Below are 25,781 nucleotides of genomic sequence, written 5' to 3'. Positions count from 1 at the left end.
AACCATTCAATGTACGCCTGTTGCGATTTGTTTTTACCAAAAATATGTAGAATACATATCGGCCTAAACTGAGGAATACATTTGTTTTTTTATATTTTTTGGGGATATGTATTATAGCAAAAAGTAAAAGCAAAATATTTTTATTTTTTTTCAAAATCGTCACTCTTTGTGAAAAAAAAAGGCGCAGAGGTGATCAAATACCACCAAAAGAAAGCTCTATTTGTGGGGAAAAAAGGTTGTCAATTTTGTTTGGGTACAACGTCGCACGACCACGCAATTGTCAGTTAACTAGTTGCTGACCACCGGCTGTCAAATGACGGCCAGGCGGCGCACCTATTGTGGCGGGAGGCCGTCATATGACGGCCTCCCATTTAAACAGGGAATGCGCACGATCGTGCGCACGCATCCCTGTTTCTTCGGTGGCGGCTTGTCACGGAGACACCGCTCACCACCGAAGGGGGTGAACAGCCATTGGTTATGGCTGTTTAGCACGTGATCGGCTGTGATGAAGTCACGGACGATCACAGATGGTCACACCCCAACTGTGCACAGCGCATGCACGTCGGTGGCAGCGTGTTCCCCGGGAACACTGCTCGTCACTGACGCTGGTAAACAGCCATTGGCTGGCTGTTTACCCACGTGATCGGCTGTGATCCTTTCACAGCCGATCACTAAAATGTAAACAAACCGCGGTAACGAGATGTTACCGGGTTCTCCTCCTCACACACCGATCGTGTGTGAGGAGGAGATTGCGGTAACATCTCGTTACCGCATACAGTGTACACCAATCATACTGATTGCCCCCCCAATAAAGAGGACCTGTCACCACCCCTCATAGTACATGTCAATCACAGTCCATCAGAGTGCTTGAGTACCTGTCACAGCCCATCAGAGTACCCGAGTACCTGTCACAGCCCATCAGAGTACCCGAGTACCTGTCACAGCCCATCAGAGTACCCGAGTACCTGTCACGGCCCATCAGTGTACCCGAGTACCTGTTACAGTCCATCAGGGTACCTGAGTACCTGTCACAGTCCATCAGGGTACCCGAGTACCTGTCACAGTCCATCAGGGTACCCGAGTACCTGTCACAGTCCATCAGGGTACCCGAGTACCTGTCACAGTCCATCAGGGTACCCGAGTACCTGTCACAGTCCATCAGGGTACCCGAGTACCTGTCACGGCACATCAGAGTACCCGAGTATCTGTCACGGTCCAACATGGTACCCGTGTATCTGAAACGGTCCATCAGAGTACCCGAGTACCTGTCACAGCCCATCAAAGTACCCGAGTACCTATCACGGTTCAACCGAGTACCCGAGTAGCTGTCACAGCCCATCAAAGTACTCGAGTACCTGTCACGGTTCATCCGAGTACCCGAGTACCTGTTCCAGTCCATCTGAGTACCCGAGTACCTGTCACAGTTCTTCTGAGTACCCGAGTACCTGTCACCGCCCTTCAGAGTACCGAAATACCAGTCACCAAGCCATCAGAGTACCTGTCACCAGGCCATCAGAGTACCCGAGTACCTGTCACCAGGCCATCAGAGTACCAGAGTACCTATCTCCAGCCCATCAGAGTACCCGAGTACCTACTTGCAGCTCATGTCTCATAGAATATATGTTGGGGTGTTTGCTTTCCAAAATGGGGTCATTTTGTGGGTAATTTCACTGTCCTGGTGGTCCAGGACCTTCAAAAGTGTGATGGGTAGGAATGAAATGAGATGTGTCATTTATGCTCCTAGAACGCCTGAACGTACTACTTCAATGTTCGGCCTCTCTATGTGGCCAGGCTGTGTAAAAGTCCTACACATGTGGTATCGCCATACTCGGGAGGAGTAGTAGAATGTATTTTGGAGTGTAATTTTTGCTATATACATGTTATGTGTTAGAAATATCTTATAAATTGACAATTTTGTGTAAAAAAAATGCGTTTTAATTTTCTTCCACATATTCCAAAAACTTCTGGAAAAAAAATAACCATTCAAAAGACTCATTATGCCTCACAGATTATACATTGGGGTGTTTGCTTTCCAAAATGGGGTCATTTTATGGGCAATTCCATTGTCCTGGTACTCCAGGGCCTTCAAAAGTGTAATAGGTGGCTGTGAAATGAGATGCGTAATTTTTGCTCGTAGAGCGTCTGAAGGTACTACTTCAATGTTGGGCCTCTGTATGGGGCCAGGCTGTGTAAAAGTCTCACACATGTGGTATCGTTGTACTCGGGAAGAGTAGCAGAATGTATTTTGGGGTGTAATTTGTTGTATGCATATGCTGTGTGTGAGAAATAACCTGATAATATGACAATTTTGTAAAAAAAAATTATAATAAAAAAAAATCTTCATTTTGCAAAGAATTGTGGGAAAAAATTACAACTTAAAAAAACTCACCATGCTACTTACTTAATACCTTGGGATGTCTACTTTGTAAAAAGGGGTCATTCGGGGGGTATTTGTACTTTCCTGACTTGTTAGTGTCTCAAGAAATGAGGTACACCTGATGTACTGAAGGCCTGATCAGATGTGATCAATTTTCAGTGATTGGCACCATAGTTTGTAGACTCTATAACTTTCACACAGACCAAATAATATACACTAATGCGGGTTATTTTTACCAAAGATATGTAGCAGTATAAATTTTGGCCAAAATTTATGAAGAAAAATTACTAATTAGCAAAAATGTATGACAGAAACAAAGAAAAAGGCATTTTTTTCACAAAATTTACGTTTTAATTTATAGCACAAAAAATAAAAAACCCACTAGTGATTAAATAGCACTAAAAGAAAGCTCTATCACCCCTTTCACACCAGGGCATTTTGCAGGCGCTATAGCGTTAGAAATAGCGCCTGCAATCCGCCCTAAAGAAGCTGCACCATTGTGTGTAGTGTGAAAGCCCTGAGGGCTTTCACACTACAGCGGTGCGCTGGCAGGACGTCAGAAAAAAGTCCTGCCAGCAGCTTCTTTGGAGCGGTGAAGTAGTGGTGTGTTTACCGCTCCTCCACCGCTGCTCCCCATTGAAATCAATGGGGCAGCGCTATAATGCCGCTGGCAAAACGCCGCTATTGCGGCGTATTGCCGGCGGTTTTAACCCTTTCGCGGCCGCTAGCGGGGGGTAAAAGCGCCCCGCTAGCGGCCGAAATGCACCGCAAATCCGGCAGTAAAACGCTGCTAAAAATAGCAGCATTTTACCGCCGACGCAAAGGGCGGTGTGGTGTGAAAGGGGTCTATTTGTGTGGAAAAAAGGATGCAAGTTTCATATGGATACAGTGTTGGATGACTGAGTAATTGTCATTCAAACTGTGAGAGCGCTGAAAATTGGTCTGGTCAGGAAGGGGGTGTAAGTGCACTGTATTGAGGTGGTTAAAGCGACACAGTGGCGAATCGCAAAAAATGGCCTGGTCATTAAGGGGGTAAATCCTTCCGGGGCTGAAGTGGATAAGCACTGGATACTCACAAACTCCTGGACCCGCTGCAATCAGGCTTCCGCCCGGGTCATGGAACAGAAACAGCTCTCCTCAAGATTTGGGATGACGCTCCCTCGAAGCAGCAGATGACGGAGAGCCGTGTCTCCTCGTACTGCTAGACCTAAGTGCAGCGTTTGATACAGTAGATCACAATACTCTACTCGTCCGCCTCACAGAAGTAGCCGGAGTCCAAGACATAGATCTCCATTGGTTCGCGTCCTTCCAAGAAATCGGTCACAGACAGTGACACTAGGAAAATTCCTCTCCGAAACTCGGGCAGTCACCTGCGGAGTCCCTCAAGGCTCTCCTTTATCACCCGTTCTCTTCAACATTTACATTCGCCCACTCCTCCAAATCATCAGATGCTCAGATCTCTGCTTCCACTCTTACGCTGACGACACGCAACTTTATTTCCGGATCAATGGAAAAAAAGATCACCAACAACAACTTGAAAACTGCCTCAAATCAATAGAGGACTGGATGACCACCAACTCCCTCCAGCTGAACCAATCAAAGACAGAGCTTCTTATCTTACACCCAAATCATAAGCCCGCAACCAAAACCTCCTGGTCTCCACCAACCGTCTTTGGGCAGACTATCTCCCCAAAGACCAAAGCGAAGAGTCTCGGGGTTATTTTAGACGCACAAATGTCAATGGATGCGCAAATAGGATCTGTAGTCAGTCGATCTCACCATCTGCTGCGCATGCTTTGCAGACTCCTGCCTTTTATCCCAAAGAATGACAAAGCAGTGGTAGTTGGAACGATCATTAATTCACGACTGGACTACGCAAACTCGCTTTACATAGGATTACCACAATATCAACTTGTGTGATTACAACTGATCCAAAACACAGCGGCAAGGCTGATAGCAGGAAAAAAACCCTGGGAATCCATTTCTCCTTCACTGAGGAGCTTACATTGGCTAACCGTAAAAAATCGGATCACGTTCAAGACCCTTTGCCTCACCCACAAATGCGTGCATAGAGAAGCTCCGCAATACCTAATGGAGAAAATAAATCATTACACACCAAACCGCAGTCTTCCATCAGCCAACAAAAACCTCCTCCTCGTGCCCAAAGCCCGGTATAAATCCAAGGGTGATCGGAGATTCGCTGTCCAAGGGCCTCGGCTATGGAATGTTCTACCAATCAACATCCGCCTGGAAGAAAATCACCTGGCTTTTAGGAAAAAACTCAAGACCTTCCTCTTTTAGCAGATGATCAAAGCTCGCCACAGCGCCTAGAGGCGATTCAGTTCGCATTGTGCGCTATATAAGTATTTCGTTCATTCATAAGCACTATGGTCTCCAGTGGGGAAATATTTAATCTGGACAGTTTAGTGCTCACTATGATTCTTGGGTTCCGGGAGTCTCGTAAAAATGTGGCCTCCTGGATCACAAATTCCATTCTCTATGTTGGGTGTGAGATGAGGAGGAGATCCAGGAATCAGGATAAAGGTCAGGACAAGCAACAGACGAGCGCATCCAAGAGATGAAGCCGAGGTCACTACACAGAAAATCAATCCAAGGAAACAACAGGCAGGATGAGGAATAGCAAGAAGGAGCTCAGAGACAAATGAGAATATTGCTCAGCCAATGGGAGATGATCTCAGCATGACTTACATAATGAAGGAGATGAGGGGGAGGGGAGGAAATCAGTTATGGTGACCATAGAGACATGGAAATTCAGCTGGTTCAGCAGGGATCGGTCACATTTCCATCCATGTGTGGTCACTGCCGGATAAAAGTCGCTCCATCAGCGGCTGCAGCCAATAGCTTCATCACTGATCTGTGTATTCTGAGAGCGGAGGAGCGCCCCCCATTGTCAGAATACAATAGTGCAGCGGGGAGGATTCCCCCATCCCCCTCCAATGTGTGGATGGGGGAAATCACTTCAGTTTTTTCCTCTCATCCCGCTGGATGAACGAAAAAACTGAACCATGTATGGCCAGATTTGGAGGGAAGATATATTCATCATCAATTGATCCCCTGAAGGGGTTAATCTAGGTCTCCACACTATATATGTGTGTATCGTCATCTGCTGGAGATAAAAGACATCACAGTGACTATGGAGGAAGAGGACGGACATGACGGGGGGTTACTGGGTGTAAATAGAACATAAGATCTTATTACCTCCTCTGCTGCCTCTTCCAGCAATGTCTTTTCTCTACTTCCTCCCGACTCACCTCTCACCCGGAACTTCCTGTCAGTATCTGACATCACTTCCTGTCTTCCATAGAGACTTCCTGTCTGGGTAGAAGTGAGATCACCACCTTGTGGAGATCAGAGGAACTGCAGCCCTGAGAAACATCTCATAGTGTGAACACGGCCTTGTGCTCTGTGTGTATGTACTGTATATCCTTATAGATGGGTCATCTCCACTCCCACCAAGGGGGATAGAAATATATTACTGCTCGGGGGGAGACATTTTGGCCCCTATGATTTTGCAGTAAAATTGATGTCAGATTTAGTCATGTAGAACATCTGTTATATGGATACAAAGAGCCCCAGCCGAGAGTAAAGGGTGGAAATGGCTCCTGATCCCCAGATTTGGGCAATTATGTCACCAATATAAATAGAATAAAACCCGCGCTATGTGTAACAACTCAAATACCTACAGAAATAACTTATACCGGACTGCTGCTGTAACAAAGGTAATTCATATATATATATATATATATATATATATATATATATATATATATATATATATATATATATATATATATATATATATTTATTCATATATAAAGTGCTAGGGGCTCAAATAATATTCTCTGCAAATCTACTGCTTCCACTTTACACCTACTTCACTGATCTCATGGTGTTTATCAATAAATTAAGTAAACTGATCCATGTGCAAATTCATATACAACATAAAGTGCTTTGTGCTCAAGATGCTATTCCCTGCAGTCCTGGATAAATTATTTCTGTAGGTATTTCAGTTGTTACACATAGTGCGGGTTTTATTCTATTTATATTGGTGACATAATTGCCCAAATCTGGGGATCAGGAGCCATTTCCACCCTTTACTCTCGGCTGGGGTTCTTTTCAGGTATGTACAGTTGGGGGGGCGGAGCCTCACCCGCCATGAAGGTAAAAAAAAAAAAAAGATCGAGCTTGGAAGGCCGTAGCTCGGTGACCTGGGGTCACAGGTAGCTGAAGTCCTACCCCACCACTGGTGAAAATGTGGGTCTCCTATCATCTATGGTTCTGGAGATACGGGCCTCCTTGTTCAGCCTGTCAGAAGCTGCATACAGAGCGGCCAGTATAAATACAAGCCGGCACACTCTGATTGCAGCAGACTGAGAGGATGAGATCACAGAGCCTCTCCTCACTTCTTATCAGAGGCACTGAGCTCAATGGACAGCTTGGAGTCTTGGACCAATAGTAAAGTACCATTGGTCTCAGCTGTCCAATAAAAATGCTGAAGTGGAGGCACGCCTCCAACTGCAGTGTCATAGAAGGGGGCGTGTCTAAAAGACAAATACTTCCTTCCAGCCCCGCCCTCTTATCTAGAAGGAAATAACACATGTTTATGTGTATAAGATTTACCCACAATCCCCCATGTTTTCCTCACACAGTAAAGAGGGAGAATGAGAATCTTCTGCTGATGAAAAGGTACAAGAGAAATCATATATTTATATGTTATAAGATCATCGTTTATTATTTATCTATTTACAGAGAAATTACTGGTTATAACTTCAAACTTCATTCATTTCTCCGTTAATCCACCTGACTGAGTACAGAAAATATAATAAATTACCTTAAAAATAATATATAATTATTTGTATATTACTTATGGTAATTAACCCCTTCCCACCCAGACCAATCCTGACACTTCTCTCCTACATGTTATAATCATCATTTCTTTGCTAAAAAATTACCCTAGAGAATAAAATGGTGATCAATGCAACTTTTTATGTCACATGATACTTGCGCAGCAATTTTTCAAACAAAGACAAAAACAAAAGAACACTAAAGTTTGCCCAATTTTTTTGTATAATGTGAAAGATGATGTTACACCGAGTAAATAGTTACAGTGGTGTGAAAAAGTGTTTGCCCCCTTCCTCATTTCCTGTTCCTTTGCATGTTTGTCACACTTAAGTGTTTCGGAACATCAAACCAATTTAAACAATAGTCAAGGACAACACAAGTAAACACAAAATGCAATTTGTAAATGAAGGTGTTTATTATTAAAGGTGAAAAAAAATCCAAACCATCATGGCCCTGTGTGAAAAAGTGATTGCCCCCCCTTGTTAAAACATACTATAACTGTGGTTGTCCACACCTGAGTTCAATTTCTCTAGCCACACCCAGGCCTGATTATTGCCACACCTGTTCACAATCAAGGCATCACTTAAATAAAAGCTGCTTGACACAGTAAGGTCCACCAGAAGATCCTTAAAAGCTACACATCATGCCGAGACCCAAAGAAATTCAGGAACAATTGAGAAAGAAAGTAATTGAGATCTATCAGTCTGGAAAGGGTTATAAAGCCATTTCCAAAGCTTTGGGAATCCAGCGAACCACAGTGAGAGCCATTATCCACAAATGGCGAAGACATGGAACAGTGGTGAACCTTCCCAGGAGTGGCCGGCCGCCCAAAATTACCCCAAGAGCGCAGCGACGACTCATCCAAGAGGTCACAAAAGACCCCACAACAACGTCCAAGGAACTGCAGGCCTCACTTGCCTCAGTTAAGGTCAGCGTTCATGCCTCCACCATCAGGAAAAGACTGGGCAAAAATGGCCTGCATGGCAGAGTTCCAAGGAGAAAACCACTGCTGAGCAAAAAGAACATCAAAGCTCGTCTCAATTTCTACACAACACATCTTGATGATCCCCAAGACTTTTGGGACAACATTCTGTGGACCGATGAGACAAAAGTGGAACTCTTTGGAAGGTGTGTGTCCAAGTATATCTGGCGTAGAAGGAACACTGCATTTCATAAAAAGAACATTATACCAGCAGTAAAATATGGTGGTGGTAGTGTGATGGTCTGGGGCTGTTTTGCTGCTTCAGGACCTGGAAGACTTGCCGTGATAAAAGGAACTATGAATTCTGCTGTCTACCAAGAGATCCTGAAGGAGAATGTCCGACCATCTGTTCGTGTACTCAAGCTGAAACGAACTTGGGTTCTGCAGCAGGACAATGATCCTAAACACACCAGCAAGTCCACCACCGAATGGCTGAAGAAAAACAAAATGAAGACTTTGGAGTGGCCTAGCCAAAGTCCTGACCTGAATCCTATTGAGATGTTGTGGTATGACCTTAAAAAGGCCGTTCATGCTCGAAAACCCTCTAATGTAACTGAATTAGGACAATTCTGCAAAGATGAGTGGGCCAAAATTCCTCCAGGACGCTGTAAAAGCCTCATTGCACGTTATCGCAAACACTTGGTTGCAGTTATTGCTACTAAGGGTGGCCCAACCAGTTATTAGGTTTAGGGGGCAATCACTTTTTCACACAGGGCCATGATGGTTTGGATTTTTTTTCACCTTTAATAATAAACACCTTCGTTTACAAATTGCATTTTGTGTTTACTTGTGTTGTCCTTGACTATTGTTTAAATTGGTTTGATGTTCCGAAACACTTAAGTGTGACAAACATGCAAAGGAACAGGAAATGAGGAAGGGGGCAAACACTTTTTCACACCACTGTACATAGTAGGTGAGCTTGAAAAAAAGACACAAGTCCACAAAGTCCAACCTATTTGTGTGATTATATGTCAGTGTTACATTGTATATCATGTATGTTGTTTAATTTTATGTCAGTATTACATTGTATATCATGTATGTTGTGTGATTATATGTCAGTATTACATTGTATATCATGTATGTTGTTTAATTTTATGTCAGTATTACATTGTATATCATGTATGTTGTGTGATTGTATGTCAGTATTACATTGTATATCATGTATGTTGTGTGATTATATGTCAGTATTACATTGTATATCATGTATGTTGTGGTCGTTCAGGTGATTAGCTAATAGTTTCTTGAAGCTATCAATGCCCCCCCGCTGAGACCACCGCCTGTGGAAGGGAATTCCACATCCTTGCAGCTCTTACAGTAAAGAACCTTCTACGTAGTTAAAGGTTAAACCTCTTTTCTTGGTCACATGTCTTGTTAACCACTTCAGCCCCGGAAGATTTACCCCCTTGACCAGAGCACTTTTTACAATTTGGCACTATGTCCTTTTAACTGGTAATTGCACAGTCATGCAATGCTGTACCCAAACAAAATTTGCGTCCTTTTTTTCCCACAAATAGAACTTTCTTTTGATGGTATTTGATCACCTCTGCAGTTTTAATTTTTTTTCGCACTAAATGGAAAAAAATGAAAATGTTGAAAAAAAAATGATATTTTTTACTTTTTGTTATAAGCAAATGATGGTTAACAATTAAAAAAGTAACATTACAGTATAACAGTAAGACTTACCATACCTACAAAGCAATACAAAAAAATAGTAGAAAATAAAACATTTTTTAATGCAACATGTGCCTAAAATATATATATATATGGCAAAGCATTTGGCAAATATGCTATTATTTTTAACTGTGGTGGTGAAATCACCTCCGACAACGCTGGAGTCACGGCTTTATGTATCGTGGGAGAAAACGCTGTTGCTGTCAAGATAAATAAATCCGTGCTGCAGCTGAACGGCGTACCTGAAAACAAAAAAATGGTTAACAATAAAAACACAATAAAACATTGCAGAATCGAATACAGTAAAAAAGAGCAGAACAATAGAGAGAGAATAGAGAGAGAGAGAGAGGGAGCAATAAAACAACAACTATTTTTGTTTTTTTTATTTTATATTTTTTACTTTTTTAATTTTTTTTTAACACTTTTATTTGTAACTGTAACGGTTCGGTTCCAGGTTCGGGTCTCTCAAAATGCGATGGCACCTTGGGAGACCCTGTGAACGTGTGCCTAGTCTGTGCAGTGCTGTACCCTACGCTAATACTCCACTAGTGTATGGTAGCATTCAAAACATGCACCATTGCAAAGACCAGGATTGTCAGGACAGAAAGGACAATAATAGCGGGTGTCACGCCTATATCCACGCTTTCTGCAGACACAACATTTTCATTGGGGGGTTCGATGGGTAGGGGTACTTGGGAGGACATAAGAAAAATGCCTCTCATGCAGCCGGCTTACTGCATTTGGATTGGGAAGGTGAGGTGGAGCACCATCTGGAAACAGAAGGGCTCTGACGATCTCTTCCTGGAAGTTAAGGAAGGATAAAGTCCGTCCTGAAGCTCTGTATAGCACATAAGCATTCAGCAAAGCCAATTGAAATAAATAAACAGACATTTTCTTGTACCAGCATCTGGCCTTACGGGCAATTAGGTACGGCGCCAACAACTGGTCATTGAGATCCACCCCTCCCATATACCGTACCAGTCGCCGTAGTAATTTGGACCGTCGTGTCTGCATGAAGGGAGGTAAGAACGAAAACATTCTTATTATCCCTCCACTTCATAGCGAGCAAATTATTACACCGCATGCAGACTCTCTCCCCCAGCCTAAGATGGGAATCTACAAGCCGCTGGGGAAAGCCCCAGTGATTAGGACACACGGTGCCAAATGCACCAATCTGATGATGTGACTAAAAAGTGGCACACTCTGGTAATAATTGTCCACGTACAAGTGGTACCCCTTTCCGAATAAGGGTGACACCAAGTTCCACACTATCTTGCCAGCGCTTCCTATGTAGTCAGGGCAGTTTGTCGGCTCTACGTGACTATCTTCGCCCTCGTAAACCATAAAACTACATGTATAGCCTATTGCCCTGTCACAGAGCTCATACATCTTGACCCCGTATCTGGCACGCTTGCTGGGAAGATACTGTTTGAATGACAAGCGACCAGAAAACTTAATCAGAGACTCATCAATGCAAACAACTTGATGGGGAGTAAACAAGTCTGCAAAATGTTGGTTGAAGTGGTTTATGAGGGGGTGAATTTTGTAGAGCTGATCGTATCCAGGGTCTCCATGAGGACGACAGAGTTCATTGTCATTGAAGTGCATGAACCGCAAAGTCTGCTTGTATGGTTTCCTGGTCATGGAGGCAGAGAACACGCGCATATGGTGAATTGGGTCAGTGGACCAATATGACCGCAACTCTTTTTGGTTATGCCCATGTTGAAGGAAAGGCCCAGAAAGATCTTAAATTCTGAAACTGTAATTGGTTTCCAGTCTCTGGCAAAGGAGGCCTGGGGAATAGCGGCGATGTGTTGACCAGCATACAAATTACTTTGATCCACAATAGATCTATAGAGATCTTTGGTGAAAAACAGCAAATAAAAATCAAGTGACGTAAATATACTGTTTCCACCTGAATGCCAGTTTGGCCAGTGAATGGGGGAAGTACGGGTGCTGCAGAAGTGGTGGGTTCCCAATTAGGATTGGCGAATGCAGCAGAAAGGGCACTATGGGCACAACGGGCCTGTGTTTGTCTTCTTCTTGGTGGCAGTGGGACACTACTTGTGCTTGCCACCTCTCCAGCTTGAACTGCACTTATGGGACTTGTCAGTTGCCACGTCACCACATGTTACTGCAGTTTTGGTATGACTATGACCAGGGTGTACTAGGCCGCTGGTTCTTGCCAGTTCACCACAAGGATGACCGGTGCTAGTACTTCTCTGCTCCATAAGATAGCCCTGCGGTTCTTGCACCTCAACGACAGAAGAAGAAGATCGGGGTCAGGAACACCTGACCTTGGCATTGACCACATCTCCGTCATCAGAGCTATTTGTCATGGAGCCAATGTCGTCTACAGGATAGTATTCTGAGCCTGAATCTGACAGATGAGTGATTTCCTCTTCACTATCTGTCATGCTCAGAAACGTCTAGGCCTCCAACTAGTGTACCTTTGATTTGCCATTTTGGGCTCTAAATTTAGTGGTACAACTAGTGAGACTCACAGTTAAAAAAGCTCCTGAGAGAAGTGGGTCCCGCCTGGTGGAGTAGTCTGCCTAAGGGCCCTTGTCAAGTTGAGTTGGAAAACTCTGGGGTCCTTCATTCTCCTTGAAGATGCAAAGCAAGAGAGCCAGGAGGGGTTGGAACTCATCCCAGAGGTGCTGCCCACCAGAACACTAAAGAGGGCTCACGGGAAGATCCCCATTAGTATCCTTAACTACTCCAGTGAAGCTGCCACCCAGATTGTTACTGGAACAGGTTAGCTCAGTCACCCCAGTCTTGCCAAGTGATCAGGAGGAAGAAAGCTGGACAGAGATTCTACTGGAGGAGGTTTGTCTCAAGAATACAGCACTGACCCCTGCCTGGAAGGAAAGAGCAAAGGCCCAACTGCTAAGATGGAAGGATGCTTTCTCAAAAAGCGAGTTTGACGTGGGACTAGCTAAAAGTGCCACTCATCGAATCCGCCTGGAAGAGAACAGCCCTTTTAAAGAGAGGGTGAGGCGAATCCCACTAGGAGTTGGCTGAACTGAAGAGGACAGGCATTATTCAGGAGTCTAGAAGCCCATACGCCTCCCCCATAGTAGTGGAGAGAAAAAAAATGGGTTGCTACGCCTGTGCATCAACTATAGAACCCTGAATAGAAGGACCATTCCCGATCAGTACACCATCCCTCGGATAGAAGATGCCCTAAAGAGTCTATCGGGGGCCAAGTGGTTCAGTGTGCTGGATTTGAAGAGCAGGTATTATCAGATCCCAATGTGCCCCGAAGATAGGGAAAAGACCGCCTTCATCACCCAGTGGGGTTCTTTGAGTTTAACCGGATGCCCCAAGGATTGTCTGGGGCCCCAACAACTTTCCAAAGGCTTATGGAGAAGACAGTGGGTGACATGAAGTTGATAGAAGTGCTGGTCTACCTGGATGACATAATAGTCTTCGGTAGAACGTTGGAAGAGCATGAGGCACGTCTGAAGAGAATCCACGAGGAGGGCTTGAAGCTTTACATGGAAAAGTGCCAGTTCTATCAACCCTCAGTGACTTATTTGGGGCATGTTGTGTCCAAAGAGGGCGTAGCAACTGACCCGAAGAAGCTAGAGGCTGTCACTTCTTGGCCCAGGCCCTCCAACATGACTGAACTCAGGTCATTCTTGGGGTTCTGCTCATACTATAGAAGGTTTGTGGAAGGGTTTGCAAAAATAGCCCATCCTCTCACTGAGCTCCTGAAGAACCCGGAAGAAGCTGGTGAAGACTCAGAACGGTCCGGGAAGCCAAAAGAAGGGCCCAGGAAGAAGAGAGAGTCCATCCAGGGTCAGTGGACCTCAGACTGTGAGGAGGCCTTTAGACGACTGAAGTGGAGCCTCACCACTGCTCCGGTGTTGACTTATGCCAGGGCTGGACTGGGACAGAAATTCGGCCCTGGACTTCATCCAGAATGGCCCACTTACATTTTGAGTGTCCCATCACCAGCCACTTACAACATAGTGTCCCATCAGCACCCCCTTACATCAGAGTGTCCCATGAGCAGCCCCCTTACATCAGAGTGTCCCGTGAGCAGCCCCCTTACATCAGAGTGTCCCATGAGCAGCCCCCTTACATCAGAGTGTCCCATAAGCACCCCCTTACATCAGAGTGTCCCATCAGCAGCCCCCTTACATCAGAGTGTCCCATCACCAGCCCCCTTACATCAGAGTGTCCCATCAGCACCCCCTTACATCAGAGTGTCCCATCAACAGCCCCCTTACATCAGACTGTCCCATCAGCACCCCCTTACATCAGAGTGTCCAATCAGCAGCCCCCTTACACCAGAGTGTCCCATCAGCACCCCCTTACATCAGAGTTTCCCATCAGCACCCCCTTACATCAGAGTGTCCCATCATCAGCCCCCTTACATCAAAGTGTCCCATCACCAGCCCCCTTACATCAGAGTGGCCCACTGAGCCATCGGCCCACCGGGAAACTCCCTGTAGTCCCTATGGCCAGTACATGCCTGACTTATGCAGACCCTACCAGACCCTACAAGCTCCATGTGGATGCCAGTTGAGACGGACTGGGAGGAGTGCTCTACCAAGAACACGAAGGGGCTTTGCGACCCATCGGCTATGTGAGCCGAAGCCTGATTCCTGCAGAAAAGAACTATACAACTCATAAGCTGGAGTTCCTGGCTCTGAAGGGGGCAGTGGTAGACAAGCTAAAAGACTACCTGTATGGGGCTGAGCTTGTGGTGAAGACGGAGAACAACCCCCTCAACTGCTTGCTCACTACTGCCAAGCTGGATGCCACTGGGCACAGGTGGCTCGCAGCCCTTTTGGCTTTTACCTTTAGCCTGAAATACAGACCAGGAGTTGGTAACCGAGATGCAGATGCCATATCCAGAAGACCTCATGACCCCCTGAGTTCCCCAGAAGACTGGACCCAACTCACTCCTGAAGGAGTCATGGCCCTATGTGAGGGGACAAGTCACTATGGAAAGGGTGGGGCCAGAGCCGAAGATGTAGGAGTATCTACAGCAGGAGTCCCCAGATGTTACTGTAATGTCTCCCAAGCTGTCCAGGAAGGATTTCAGGAAGGATCAGGAAGAAGACCCATTGTGTGGACTGGTGAGGAAGGCATTGGAACACCAACAACCTGATGTACTCCAGAAGAGTCGTTGTAAAGAAGCCAGGCTGTTCCTGAAAGAGTGGGATCGGTTGCAGCTGCAACAGGGAGTGGTCTACCAAAGGGTCCCTTCCGACGATCCAGAAGAAAAGTGGCAGTTGCTCTTGCCGGAAAAGCACAGAGAGAGGGTATTAATTGCTTTACATGACCACCATGGTCACCTGGGAGCCGAAAGGACTTTACAGTTAGTAAAAGACAGATTTTACTGGCCCCACATGAGGAAAGAAGTGGAGAGTTACTGTTATTCCTGCCTCAGGTGCATACAACGGAAGATGCTGCCACAGAGGGCTGCCTCTATGGGCCATCTGGAAGGCCATGGCCCAATGGACCTGGTCTTCATAGATTTTCTCTGTCTGGAAAACGACTTGAGTGGAATAGGGGACATCTTGGTGGTGACAGACCACTTTACCCGGTATGCCCAGACTTTCCCCACTAGAGATCAGCAAGCAATCATGGTGGCAAAGACTCTTGTTGAGAAGTTCTTCGTCCATTACGGATTACCTCAAACGATACACTCAGGTCAGGGAAGAGACTTTGAAAGTAGACTAATAAAAGAACTACTAGAGTTATTGGGCATACAGAAGTCAAGGACCACTCCCTATCACCCACAAGGGGATCCTCAGCCAGAAAGATTCAGCCGGACCCTCCTGAATATGTTGGGCACGTTAACCGCAGAGCAGAAGTCCCACTGGAGTAGACACATCGCTGCATTGGTTCATGCCTATAATAGCACCAAATGTGATGCCACGGGATATTCACCCTATTGGTTAATGTTCGGTCGAGAAGCCCGGCTACCAGTGGATCTGGCCTTTGGAACCTCTCTGGACCATACTTCAGAGTCTTCTCATAGAGGGTATGTGGACAGGCTGAGAAAGAACTTGAAAACTGTATATGAGCAAGCCCAAGCCAACTCAAGGTCCAGAAAGAGCAGAAACAAAAAGAACTTTGATCTGAGAGTAAAGATTCAAGATCTTCAAGTAGATGACTGGGTTCTGCTGAGAAACTTGGGCATCCCAGTGAAACATAAGCTGGCCGATCACTGGAAATCGCAGCCTTATGTTGTGTGTGGAAAACTTCCAGGCACCCCAGTATATGAAATCAAACCAGAAGGGAGCACTGGACCAGTGAAAACCTGGCACCTGAAACCACCTGTTGCCCCTCACAGAGGTGGTTAGGACAAGTACAGAGAAGGAATTCCTATCCACATCCAGTGAAGTTAGTAGGCTGACAACCAGATCTCAGTCAAACTCCTTGGAAGAAGAAGAAGATGAAGAAATAGGGATGAGTTGGTTGTGGCCCACGAAGGCTCTGGAAATAGATATGGAGGTCCTCCCTGAAGCAGAGGAAGATAATACTGAAACTCTCAGAGCAGAGGCTCCAGAGTTTGTGCCGGGAGTTGACTCTATTGAAGAGCTGGATGCTCCTAGTTACTCTCTACCTGTTCACACTGAGAAAGGAGTTGAGGATTCCCACCGGTTTGGAAATGGAAACCCTAAAAGTTCCAAGAGAAAAGAGAGACATTCGCCCACCCCGCAGACACATTTGGCAAATGCTCTGATTCATCACAGTACGTTAGCAAAAAAAAAACTTTGAACTGCCTGGTCTCCCTACTACTGATTCAGTAGGGGGCAACCCCACTTCACCCCTTGGCACATCTGTACCAAACATGGTAATATCAGCTGTGAGTGCGCAGGACAGCTCCCCACCATACTACAACTAGTGGGAGGCTCCTCTGTCCGTTTTATATAGTCACATAGATGCTAGATGGGGACCAAAGAGATCAAGTAGGGGGAATGTGTAGCAGGGACATATTTGTTTATTAACATGGTTATGCACATGTCAATGTTAAATCTGTGGACACTGCGATGGCTCAGTGTTTGGAGCCATCTACTGACAAAATCTGGTAATGCACAGATATGGTGATTATAAGCACAAAAGAATTTCATAGGAAGTACTGTTTGTTTTGATAAGAGGTTTGAGGTTTGTTACCCAGGAGTCTGTGTGACCTACCCATAAACACTCTGATATGCAGTGCATGCTGGGTAGGGGGATAAAAGGGACTGCAGCGGCCATATTTGAGACCACACTGCCTGCCTGTGCGGAACTGTGAGGAGGGTTCTCGGACACATAGGCAGAAAGTCACCGCAGATTGCAAACTAGACTGTTTGCGAGGTCACTTGACGGAGTCTGAGAACTGGTGATCGGATTGACGAGGTATGAGTGTCGGGGTGCCGGAGGATTGGATCCAGTCAGTGGAGTGACACAAAGCATCTGGCCCAGTCTAAGCTGAAGCAAGCTACAGTTATCGGACCAAAGTCAACAACCTAGAACTCTGATCCAGTTGGTGAGCGGGTTACGGCCCACCGTTTATTAATATTGCACGCAGTTAGACTCACTCATAGGCCTCACTGGAACATGTTGTTCCACTGAAGCGTAACTGAGCAACTGACATTGAGCAGGCTTGAGGCCCAGTTCACTCTAGCGCCCAAGTGTGATTACAAGTTCTTGGAACTATACCTGGAGCATTCTAAGTTATCTTTTCCACTTACCCCTTTGGATTACAAATATCTGAGGAACTACTTAAGCTAGCGAAGAAAGAGGATAAAATGAGAAGATAAAGGAGAAAGTACTTTACGTGAGGCCTCACGTAAAACTTTAAACGGGAGCTCCCAGGTCTAGATAACAACATACTTATATATTGCTTACTGTATTTGACTGTTGATTTATGCTGTACTGACGTTCTACGTTGGGATGACAGTGCAGTCTCTGTAACCTTCTATTTGTTAAATTTTCAGTAAAGGTATTTCTGGTTAAGAGTACAATTGTGTGGCATACTATTTTCCCCACCAGGTGGAGCCAGAGGATCCTGGGGGATCGATACAGGTACCTTATACCGTCTTATATTGTATGTATTATTATTGCACCACAGCTGTGTCAAGGGGACAGAGTTACGTTAAGGGGGTTTTCTCAGAAGAGTGCAGGCCCAACTCAAGCTAGCAGCTCCTTCGGGGGTCAGTGCTACATTTACATTAGCATCTCCACGTTCTTCCTCCCCGTGAGACGATTGTGGGTATCCCCGTGGCGATCGAGTCCACGGGACCCGCAATCCGACTCATGGAAGTCACGACCGGCGCACGCGTGCCCACCGCTGGCGGTGGGAATGCGATGGCACGCTGGCAAATTTAAAGGGATGTACCTGTATGTCCATTTGCCCGTCCATGCCATTCTGCCGACATACATCTGTGTTCGCCGGTCAGGAAGTGGTTAAGGTATCTGTACGAGTGAGTGTATGCCAGTAGTAGGATAGAATGGAGCTGACCTGTTGCCACTGAGCCCCAAAGAGGGTAATGAATCTGACTGGTTCACTCAGATTACTTGCATTACTTTTCTGTGATGCAAGTAGGTCAGCTCTAGTTCTCCATCTGGAAATCATCCTGGCTCTTTTTAAGGTCTGGTGTGAGTAGCCACGCTCCCGGAATCTCTGATACAGTAATTCAGACTCTCATCGGTAATCATCCTTGGTGGAGAAGTTCCTCCGAATACGGAGGAACTGTCCCACAGGGATGCCCCGAATAAGGGAATGTGGGTGGTGGCTGTCCGCTCGCAAAACAGTGTTTGCAGCAGTCTCTTTCCTGAATGTTTTGGTGACTAGATTTCCATCCTCTATTCTTATTGAGAGGTCCAGGAACCAGATCTCATGAGGGTCCACAACATATGTTAACCATATGTTCAGGGTGTTGTTGCCTAGTTCCTCCATGAAGTCTGTCAATTCCTGGTGAGTACCAGTCCACAAAATAAGCACGTCGTCGATGTACTGCAGCCATGTGTGGATGTGGCTATGGTACATGGATGAGGCGTATACTGTCTCCTCCTCCCACCAACCGAGATGGAGGCAGGCGTAAGCGGGTGCCCATGGGGCTCCCATAGAGGTGCCACGCAACTGTTGGTAATGATGACCTGCAAATTGGAAGAAGTTATTATTCAAAGCCATCTCCAACAGTTCTAGAATTAATTCATTCTGAGCATCCATATTTGGGAACCTATGGTCAAGGAAATGGTGTATTGCCAATATTGCCCATTCATGTGTGATAGACGTGTATAGGCACTCCATGTCTATCCCCACAATAGACAATAGTGTGTACTGCACTGCACTGATAAGTGTATGAGTATGATCTCAGGTATTAGGATGAAGGAAAATAAGAGGTCTATTTTTCAGAAAATGTATTAGACTAATGTGACAATCATTCATCCAGCTGTTACAATTTCTGGCTGTGATTTAACACATTGATTTCCTATGATCATCAGCTCCATCTAGTGGCCATAATTGGGTATTTTTCCTGAAATACCTCAGTAAGTGCAATACTGCATTGTGGTCATTAGATGGAGTCAAGGAAATAAGATTAGGAAATAAAATACGGCCAATATTCATCATGGCTGGGCGAATGTCAGTCATAACCGTTTGACCATTTTTTTTTAAACAGACCTCTAAGTGTTTGTGAAATCTTCCACCACAAAATGTACTCAGCCAATGAAAGGTAATGACTCCATTTTTATTTTTCTACTGCTATCAATGGCCGACACGGTACAACACTTCATCCATGTCTTTGGTGATCTCTGATCTCCTTATCAACTGTTTCTTCCATGATGAAGATCAGCCATGGAGTATATCTGAGGTGTATATCAGGGGGTGCTTCTTCCCCACATGAGAGCTGTGATGTCCAGCAACATTCATATAGAAGACATTTCCCACACTCAAGACACTAATACACCTCGAGGGTTGTGTGGGATCTCTGATGTACAGGAAGACAGGACTTCAGTGAGGAGCAATTCCCTCACTCAGGACAGGAATACGGCTTCTCCCCCATGTGAGATCTCTGATGTCTGGAAAGATTGCCCTTCAGTGAAAAACATTTCCCACATTCAAGACAGGAATATGGCTTCTCCCCCGTGTGAGATATCTGATGTGTGGAAAGCTGGGACTTCACTGAAAAACATTTCCCACACTCAGCACAGGAATATGGCTTCTCCCCCGTGTGAGATCTCTGATGTGTGTAAAGATTGAACTTGTGTAAAAAACATTTCCCGCACTCAGGACAGGAATATGGCTTCACCCCCGTGTGAGATCTCTGATGGCTGTAAAGATGGGACTTCATTGAAAAACATTTCCGGCACTCAGGACAAGAATATGGCTTCTCCCCCGTGTGAGATCTCTGATGTGTGGAAAGATTGGACTTCATTGAAAAACATTTCCCGCACTCAGCACAGGAATACGGCTTCTCCCCTGTGTGAGATCTCTGATGTGTGTTAAGTTTGGACTTTATTGAAAAACATTTCCCGCACTCAGCACAGGAATGCGGCTTCTCCCCCGCGTGACATCTCTGATGTACGGAAAGAGTGGACTTCGCTGTGTGAGATCTCTGATGTTTGGAAAGATTGGACTTCTCTGAAAAACATTTCCCGCACTCAGCACAGGAATACGGCTTCTCCCCTGTGTGAGATCTCTGATGTTTATTAAGTTTGGACTTCACTGAAAAACATTTCCTGCACTCAGAACAGGAAAACGGCTTCTCCCCTGTGTGAGATCTCTGATGTGTGGAAAGATCGGACTTCTGTGAAAAACATTTCCCACACTCAGGACAGGAATACGGCTTCTCCCCCGTGTGAGATCTTATATGCACATTAAGATGGTGTTTACAAGGGAAACACTTCCCGCACTCAGTACAGGAATACGGCTTCTCCCCCGTGTGAGTTCTTTTATGCACATTAAGATTGGATTTAAAACGGAAACACTTCCCGCACTCAGTACAGGAAAAGCTCTTCTCTGTTGGAAGGACGGCCTCGTCCCTCACAGTCTGAGGTTCCTCAGGATAAGAGGAATATGATGGTCCGGCACTGTCCTGCACAGACTGAGGTTCCTCTGGATAAGAGGAATACGATGGTCCATCTACACTGTGTGGTGCCGGATGGACATTTGAGGTAGTCGGGTTTTCTCCTGGACTATACTGTGTGATGTCCTCATCTTCTACTTTACAGTCTGGAGACAAAGTGAGACAATCCTCTGAGGTTTTCCTCATCTCCCGTCCATCTACTAAAATAGAAATACAAAGATTATTACTAGACATGAGCTGATTGGTTCCCCTAAACCAAGACTCCGCCCACATCAAGCAGCTTTGTCTCTGAGGATCTTACAATTCCCCCCTCAAGGTAACTAGTAAATGGGTCCTCTGATCTCCTACCAGATCATTTCTTTATTCATGGACCTTAGTCAGAGAGTGAGGAAACAACGAGAACTGTCTTTTATAGGAGTGACAGTGATGAGGGGATTATAGGACGAGTGTCCCCTCCCCCTCTATCACTCATTGCCATCTTCCCAACACAAGAAGTCCTGCACTTCCTTATTTAGTCCATGATTTAGTCATGAATAACAGCGGGGCTGAGCCCCACCAGAGGTCAGAGAGTGAGGATGGGGGGAGAACAACCAAGATGAAGACTGGACTGATCCTGAAGACCCCCATCATTGGGTTATTGACTCCTCCCTCATTATCACTTTCTGTTTAAGGTTCCAAAGTCTGAGGATGTTATCACATTATTATCACCATGTAAAAGTCTGTCCTCCAATCACATCATCCGATATAAAATGTCCAGCTGGTAGCAAATGGGTGCAAAAGAAGTCAGGACTATGTAATGTACAACTTATTATGTAGGAATACAACAGTTAGGATTTTATAGTATCAGAATGATGTAATGTACAACATAAAGTATATAGTGCAGGGGTCAGGAGTATGTAATGTACAATATAAAGTATATAGTGTAAGGCAGCCCTCAAATTTTCTACTCACCTATTGTGAGTGGAAAATGATGGCTGGCGAGTGTTGGCTGCCTTGAAGGAGGGGGGGAGGGGGGGCGAGCACCACTGGCAGGCGGGGGTTGAATGGGAGCCGTTGTCCCTGATAAAGTTGTTAAAATTTATTTTTGTAACTTAATTCTGCATAAAACATTTAAGTTTCATTTCAGGAGATAATTTATGAGGGTGTGTTTAGGGGCGGGGACTGGTTGGGTTGGATGGAGAAACTTTTTGAAATTTTGAGCACTGTTGTAAGGGTCAGGAGTATGTAATGTAGAATATAAAGTATACAGTGTAAGGGTCAGGACTCATAATATTGGTATTCAGTAATCAGTGGAAGATGAAATGATTACATGAGACAAGTTGCAGAGGTCCCACACCGCTGCCTCCCATCTCCTGAGACTGCACTCAGTGACTTGGGTCTGAGACTATACAGACATATCCCTCCACCCGGCACAGCCAGCAGACAACACAACAAGTAATCCTGGGGGGATTGTTCTGTCAGAGATCTTGTCATACCCGGGTATGGGGCAGAAGACCCAAATCACATACCCCAAGTGCCTAGATCTAGTAACATCTATGGTGAAAATTAATATTTTGCTGCCAGCTGATCCCCAGAATCTCCATAAATCCAGTCTAGATACATAAATTGTGTCGGCAGCACAGAGAAGGAAGATTATCGGAGAGAAATCCAGGAATACAGGACGGGGAACACAGCTCAGGAAAGTGACCAGGGGATTACAGGCTGATATCACCCAGCCCCCGCCCTACTCTGGACCAATCAGTGAGCAGTATGGGTGGAGGAATGGATTTAGTGTTAATGACCCACCTGTGCTGATCTCTGTAGGAGTGTCCTCCTCTATAAATGTCCCCGTTATTCCATCCTCCTCCATAGACTGCTGATCATCCCTCACATACCTCTCTTCTTCTTCTGATTTCACCTCAAATTCTATATCCATTGGATCTCCACTCTAAACCAAGAAAATGAGAGAGAATATCATCTGTAAGATAGAAGATTTATTATAAAAAATCCACACATCATCTCTAAGAGTCCATGTTCTAGATGCTCCATCCCACCAACCTTGTAACAGTGGGGGATGGTGTGACCTTCCTGTGTGGAATCCCGGGAATACAGAGGACGGGGACATCTCTCTGGTGGGTTCCCATTACTGGATCCATCTGTAGGAAACACACACACTGACTGAATACATTGTTTCTATGTGTTTATCAGATGATGGGGGATCTAGGTGGAGCCTCCGTACTGCTCTCTCCTTTACAATAAAGTCTCCTCTTACCCGGTGATGTGAGGGGCGGCTGATTGTCCATCATGACGTCCTTGTAGAGATCCTTGTGTCCTTCTAAATACTCCCACTCCTCCATGGAGAAATAGACAGTGACATCCTGACACCTTATAGGAACCTGACACACACAATGATACAGTCACCATCCAGACACATCCCTTGTCTGTTACTGGATAATGTCCCAGAATTCCCAGAATCCTCCTCACCTCTCCTGTCAGCAGCTCCATCATCTTCTTGGTGACTTCTAGAATCTTCTCCATGTTGCGTCTCTCAGGTTTTAGGGAGTCACATGGAGGCACTGTGATGGTCATATGATCACCTGACTTCACAAGAGGAAATCTCTGTATTGGGGAACCAATAGGAATATCATGTTAGAATCCCAGAATCCTCCTCACCTCTCCGGTCAGGTCTGTGTTTTATTAATAGAGATAAGAGTGATGTCATGTGACCTCCCAGAATCCTCCTCACCTCTCCGGTCAGGTCTGTGTTTTATTAATAGAGATAAGAGTGATGTCATGTGACCTCCCAGAATCCTCCTCACCTCTCCGGTCAGCAGGTAGATGATCTCCAGGGTGAGGTTTAGTATCTTCTCAGTCATGTGACTCCGGTCCTCCTCCATCCTCATTGGTGCCGTCATTTATGAAGGTTTCCCTGTAGACAGATAGCATTGATAACAGAGAATTATCTGGATTGGTTGTACAATAATGGGATGAGGATATCAGGAGGTAATATGAAGGTCAGTATGTATTTAACTAGTTGCCGACCGCCCGCCACAGTTATACGGTGGCAAAGTGGCTCTCCTGAGCAAATCGTCGTTCCTGCACATTGTGGGAGCGTGTCTGCGGGTCGGGTGGATTAATCTCTGCCGGTGACCCACGATTGCCTTGTACACAGGCAGAATGTAAAGAAGGCATTCCCCGTTCTGCCTAGTGACATGTCAGCGATATATTGCATCCAGTTATCAGGAAAAGTGATTTCTGTCATGTCACTGGTAGCCCATCCCCCTACAGTTAGAACACACTGAGGGAACATAGTTAAAACATATGCTGTTTTAAATCTTTTATCTTGTAAGTATGCCTGTTTTGGGGTTGTATTCATAAAGTAACAAGCAGAGAGCACTATGGAGTCTATGTTTGTGATTACATGTCAATAACGGATTTGAGAGAAGCGGAGCTGAGCTGTTGGCGGAGAGAGAAGGAGAGAGTTTCCTGAAAGAAATCTATGTGAAGTTATCAGCACAAGCACCCAGCGGGGAGAGCGTAGGAGGATCGGCTGTTTTGGGCGTGGATGAGAGAGATCGTAAAGGAGCAATAGAGTGACCATTATTTGAGTTGAATGCAGCCTCACTGTGCCCACCATTGCAGCCTCACTGTGCCCACCATTGCAGCCTCACTGTGCCCACCATTGCAGCCTCACTGTGCCAACCATTGCAGCCTCACTGTGCCAACCATTGCAGCCTCACTGTGCCCATCATTGCAGCCTCACTGTGCCCATCATTGCAGCCTCACTGTACCCATGAATGCAGCCTCACTGTACCCACCATTGCAGCCTCACTGTGCCCGTGAATGCAGCCTCACTATACTCACCATTGCAGAATCACTGTGCCCATCATTACAGCCTCACTGTACCCATGAATGCAGCCTTAGTGTACCCACCATTTCAGCCTCACTGTGCCCACCATTGCAGCCTCACTGTGCCAATTAATACAGACTCACCATTGCCGGGTAACACACACACACACACACACACACACACACAGCGGGCATCTCCTCCTGTGTATCATGGAGCTGGCTGGGTCTGTGTTTGGCGGCCGTGCTGTAACAAGGTCCAGCCCCCCTAGACCAGCTCGTGTGATAGGACCACTGATTCAATCTACTATTACACGAGTTGGTCTAGGGAGGTGGGACCTTGTTACAGCGCGGCCGCCAAACACAGACTCAGCCAGCTCCGTAAAACACAGGAGGAGGAGAGATGGAAAGAGCGGTGCGCTGTAGCAGCAACTCAAAGCGGCCCCAAGGCAGATGGCCTACTGGGAAATTTCTCGGTATCCCGGTAGGCCAGCCCGGCCCTGGCTGGAGTCATTGGACAGGTGGGGCCCCCGGGCAACTGAACAGCGTGCCCATGCAAAAAGGCGGTCCTGCAGCGGGGGATGGTCTCACACACTAAATGTGTCTGGTGGTGGTGTGCACATGATACTGGTCCCAGTGAGGAAGGATGAGCACGGCGGGGGATGGTCTCACACACTGTTTGATATAAACGAGTTCTCTATCAACACTGATGTTATATAACACATGAAATCTTATATATATGGACTGCTTGCACTGTGCTTTTAATTACGTATATAAGAATACACTGTAGGGAATATTGCATTTAGTTATTTCCATTTTATTTATTGGTGTTTCAAACAATGATATATAGGTTATACTGCGCTGCACTATTATTTATTATTATTACTTAAGGTACTTATATAGCGCCATCAATTTACACAGTGCTTTACATATACATTGTACATTCACATCGGTCCCTACCCTCAAGAAGCTTACAATCTAAGGTCCCCAAATCACATTCATACACTAGGACCAATTTAGACAG

General features: G+C 45.6%; 1 protein-coding gene across 1 annotated transcript in view; it reads right to left on the bottom strand.

Annotated features, from left to right (window-relative positions):
- The window catches only part of LOC143990009 (uncharacterized), a 51,829-nt gene extending 29,919 nt beyond the window's left edge, over positions 1–21,910 (bottom strand). Inside the window, exon 1 of the mRNA XM_077490248.1 lies at positions 19,883–21,910. Within this exon, the coding sequence (XP_077346374.1) occupies positions 19,883–21,205 (1,323 nt within the window). The 5' untranslated portion in view covers positions 21,206–21,910. The remainder of the gene's footprint in view (positions 1–19,882) is intronic.
- Positions 21,911–25,781: the final 3,871 nt, after the last annotated feature.

This window comes from Lithobates pipiens, unplaced genomic scaffold, assembly GCF_037356315.1.
Source record: "Lithobates pipiens isolate NorthernLeopardFrog02 unplaced genomic scaffold, aLitPip1_a1.2 Scaffold_18, whole genome shotgun sequence".
Taxonomy (NCBI): Eukaryota; Metazoa; Chordata; class Amphibia; order Anura; family Ranidae; genus Lithobates; species Lithobates pipiens.
Note: the sequence above shows the minus strand (reverse complement) of the source record. Positions and strands in the feature narration are given on the sequence as shown.